Source organism: Dicentrarchus labrax, unplaced genomic scaffold, assembly GCF_905237075.1.
Source record: "Dicentrarchus labrax unplaced genomic scaffold, dlabrax2021, whole genome shotgun sequence".
NCBI classification, from domain to species: domain Eukaryota; kingdom Metazoa; phylum Chordata; class Actinopteri; family Moronidae; genus Dicentrarchus; species Dicentrarchus labrax.
The window spans coordinates 3,211,715-3,215,779 of record NW_026136714.1 but is presented as its reverse complement, the minus strand read 5'-3'; the positions used below and the strand labels follow the sequence as shown (position 1 = coordinate 3,215,779).

General features: G+C 38.9%; 1 protein-coding gene across 1 annotated transcript; it reads left to right on the top strand.

Annotated features, from left to right (window-relative positions):
- Positions 1–1,551: 1,551 nt before the first annotated feature.
- Positions 1,552–3,767, top strand: tmem230b (transmembrane protein 230b). The gene is made up of 3 exons (XM_051423293.1): positions 1,552–1,784; positions 3,145–3,267; positions 3,357–3,767. Exons 1-3 carry the CDS (start codon positions 1,689–1,691, stop codon positions 3,495–3,497), a joined length of 360 nt encoding a protein of 119 aa, XP_051279253.1. The 5' UTR covers positions 1,552–1,688; the 3' UTR covers positions 3,498–3,767.
- Positions 3,768–4,065: the final 298 nt, after the last annotated feature.

Sequence of the window (4,065 nt, the reverse complement as noted above, 5' to 3'; positions counted from 1 at the left end):
GCGGGTTATGTGGTGGTTTTCTTGGGAGCTAAATGGACTCCACTGTGTGCACTGCAGTCTCCAATACTGCTGCATTTTAAACTGGCCCAGTAAAATAAAAAAATACCTTTGTTTAATCCCCCTGAAACAAGGCTGAAATCTTGTATCCAGGGTAGATTTACAGAGATTATGTCTAGCAGAGGCTTGGATATATTTGTGAATATGCATCAGAAAATTGAACAAGGAAAAAGAGAGAACACAAAGTGGAGCATTATGCACAGTGATTCATATTACACGCAGTGAAAAACAACAGGAAACATGAAACACAAATGATTTTAGGGCTTGTAATCCCCCAAGAGAGCAACAGTATGGCCTTAAACTACAACAATGTGACTTGCAGCCAAGGTCACTGAGCGCTCTAATGATCACTTGAGACTCATTCTCTGCCAGCATGTACTTTAAAAGCAACAAGAACAAAGCATCGATGCTGCGAGCACATCTAATAAGAATATGCAATTACTGTATTATTACTGCTCTTGAAAAGAGCTGCGTTTTTTTGTTTTTTTTTCTGGATTATTTACAACCTGTGGACGTTCATGCTCGACTGCACCGTTCGCGGCTCTGCCAGAAAGCTGCAGTCACAATGATCCACTGTTGTGTAGCTTCAGGCTCAGGCAGCTATCTGAGTTCTGCCTACAGGAGAATCTATATTTGTCTATGTGACAATCCAATTTTCCACGGACCAGCAGGGGAATGTGAAAAACACAATCTGAAAAGAAAAAAGGGGGGGGTGGAAGGTGAGACAGTATACCTAGCACAGCAGCTTTAATTATTCATTTGAGGGGAATTGTCAGCAAATGTTGGTTTTTTGTCTATTTCACGGTCAGTCATTCATGGGCCAGGTTATTGCTGTGCGTGAACAGAGAGATGACAATATCTGGCAGAGATAACACGGCTTCTACACAAACAACTGAAGGTGGATTTGATGGATAATGGCAATCAAAGAGGGTTATTACAGTGAGAAAAGCAGCTAGTTTACAAGTAATTGCATGTGATTTTCATCCAGTGAGCTCACATTTTATGTTTTTGTAAAAAAATGAACCATGCAAGGATGTGAAATAAATATTGTGTGTGATATTGTACCTGTGGATAAAAACAGACTTTCGGAGGAAGACTGTCTGTCTCATCTTCTGTTGCACACTATGACAGAAAAAAAAAAAAAAATGTGCAGCCTAGACAGAAACTTTATCTTCTGAGAACACAGTGTGACAATAAAGCTGGCCTGAGAGAGGAAACGAGCATCCACACAAAGAAATGTCAGTCTGACCTGGTCACTTCAATAAGACCCGACAGCGCCCTCTGGTGGTCGACACAAAGCAGTGCAAATCACTATAAGCCGAAAAAAAACAAATAATCACAAAAAGTAGATTTGACAACTTTTAAATTTAATATAATTAATTTAAAGCAACTTTGGGGCTCGTGTCACACTCATGACGCTTAAAATGACGTTTCATCTTCCAGGTTCCGATAATAATAATAATGAAGCTCCGGCGTTGCGCAGGCGCGTTACAAGACTGAGGCGAGAACACGGAAGTTCCGTGTTAGAGGAAAGAAAACAGAGAAGACCTCGCTGTGATCTCCCCTCAGAGCTTCTTTTAAGAAATACAAACGCTTTCCAAAAAAAACACCGTGAATAGAGGTAGAGGAAGATGCCCGCCCGCAACCTTGTGTCCAGCGGGCTCTCTGACAGCAAGGTGAAGTACTCCAGGTTAGCCACTGATGATGACGGCTACATTGACTTACAGGTAAGAGGAGGAAGACCCACTAAAGCCTCAGTAAAGCCCCCTGACAGTATATATATATATATATATATATATATAAAGGTTCAAACTTCCCTGTATTGGATGCATTGTTTAGGGGGGAGTTGTGTAATTTATGTCCTCAAGTTTAGTCAATAATAATAATAATAATAATAATAATAATATCTGTTCATCAGATTTTCTGATTTCAGCTTCTTAAATGTGACTGTTGTCTGGTTTCTATCGCCCTCTATGAGCAAACAACTAATCGATTAATCGAGAAAATGACGATCGATGTTGGAGAAAAACAGAGGATGCATGTCACAGGTTGTCACATCAATACTAATACACAACCAGCGCTGCGTCTCACATCTGGGATGAGAAGAGGAGCAGAGATGTTTATCTTTATTGCTAAATAACAACAAAACAGTCCGATATCAGGACATATTGTTCTTTTACACATCGGTATCGGCCCATAAATTGCCAATCGGTGCATTCCCTAGACAGTAATGATCAGTTCTTTCTGTGTTGTGATTTATATGCTGAAGTTATCACAGCAGATGTGGTTCTGGAGTAAATCACAATATAATGAACTTAAAGAGGAATTCCAGTGGTTTTATTAGTGCACTTTCATAACATTGTTTTTAAAAGAATAATCAAAATCAACTTTTAGAGTATAGTATGGATCAAACTCCAAAAAAAACCCCACTACATTTCCCACAACGCAACTTTTTTGGTAGATTCCCACCTTTTTTAAACTCTTATGATTCACAATTACTGTGGGAATGATCAGTTTTGCGTCACAATTTTTATTTCCACTGTAAAAAAACAAGTCAAATCATGATGATGTGACATTTGTTGGGGTCTGGAAAACCAGATTTGTAGGCCAGGGCGTCTCTGCAGCACTACAGTACTGCATTTATTCCCCTTTATCAGTTTAGATTTAGATAATACTCTAATTACTTGTGCATCCCTAATATTTGTCAGCCCCAATCCCAAACTGAGATAACCCTAATGACACCATCTGGGGTATTTTCTCATACTAGAAAAAGCTCCTCCTGAGTCACTGAAGACATTATACAAGTGTTTTCAAGTGCTGAATAATACTTGTGACTAATACTGCATGACTAAGTAAGTGGACCATAATGTAACAGGACAGTTTTATGGCTCATACAGTCAGCTTCCGTTTGATATAAAGTATCTCTGAGCCCGGCACAGACCTTCACTTGTCCCAGAAGTTACAGCACATTGTGAGCCAGACTTAATTTTGCCTGCCTGGTTCAGTACAAACAGGCATCGCCGCAGAAAAAACCTGCTGTGTCAGAGAAAAGTGTTTTTAATTAAATATTTCTCCTTTTCTCTGCAGTTCAAAAAGAGCCCACCCAAAGTCCCATACAAAGCCATAGCACTGGCCACAGTCCTCTTCCTAATCGGCTCTCTGTTAATCATCATTGGCGCCCTTCTCCTGGCTGGATACTTTGGAGTCACCGTGAGTACTTGTACTTGTATTTTGTGTGTTTTTTTTTTTACAGTGTGAACAACATATTTAATGAATATGAAATGTTTTCCCGCTTTCAGCACTCAGACCGAACCGTGCCCGTCCTTATCATCGGGATCCTTGTCTTCCTGCCTGGAATTTACCACCTACGAATAGCGTACTATGCTTCAAAGGGCTACCGTGGCTACTCCTATGATGATATCCCAGACTTTGATGACTGACGGACTCCACACAGCTCCAGCCACAGTCTTCCCGTCCTCACACATACTCATAGTACTCTGCTTGTGCTAATTTAAATGCACTGATACCTTTTTGAAGACATTAAAGTTAATAGATTCTGTAAATTATCTTCATCTTTTGATGTTATTGTGATTAGTTTTATACCTATGGTAGTTGATGCCAGCCTGCTGTTATGAAGCCAAATAAGTCGTTGTTTAATTTGTATATTTGTTTTGTTAGCTTGATAAATAATAAATCTGTAATTTAACGAGTCTCTTTTACTTGTATAATGTTATTTTTATTAAGTCAGATTATGTAGAACCAGAGAGAAAGTGGCATTAATTTAATAACTGTTAATAACTTCACACTGAGTCGGTCTACAATAGGACACATTTTACCCTACAATACAGTATATGTGTAGCTAATTATAGTTTTCAAAATCAAATCACTTTAACTTGAATTATAATTTAATTCACAGTACAAAGGACCTTTTTCACAGCAGCCATTTTGACATGAAATAGTAGGGTAAATACAGGTGTTAATATCATTGTTAGCCCCTGTTTTTACCCT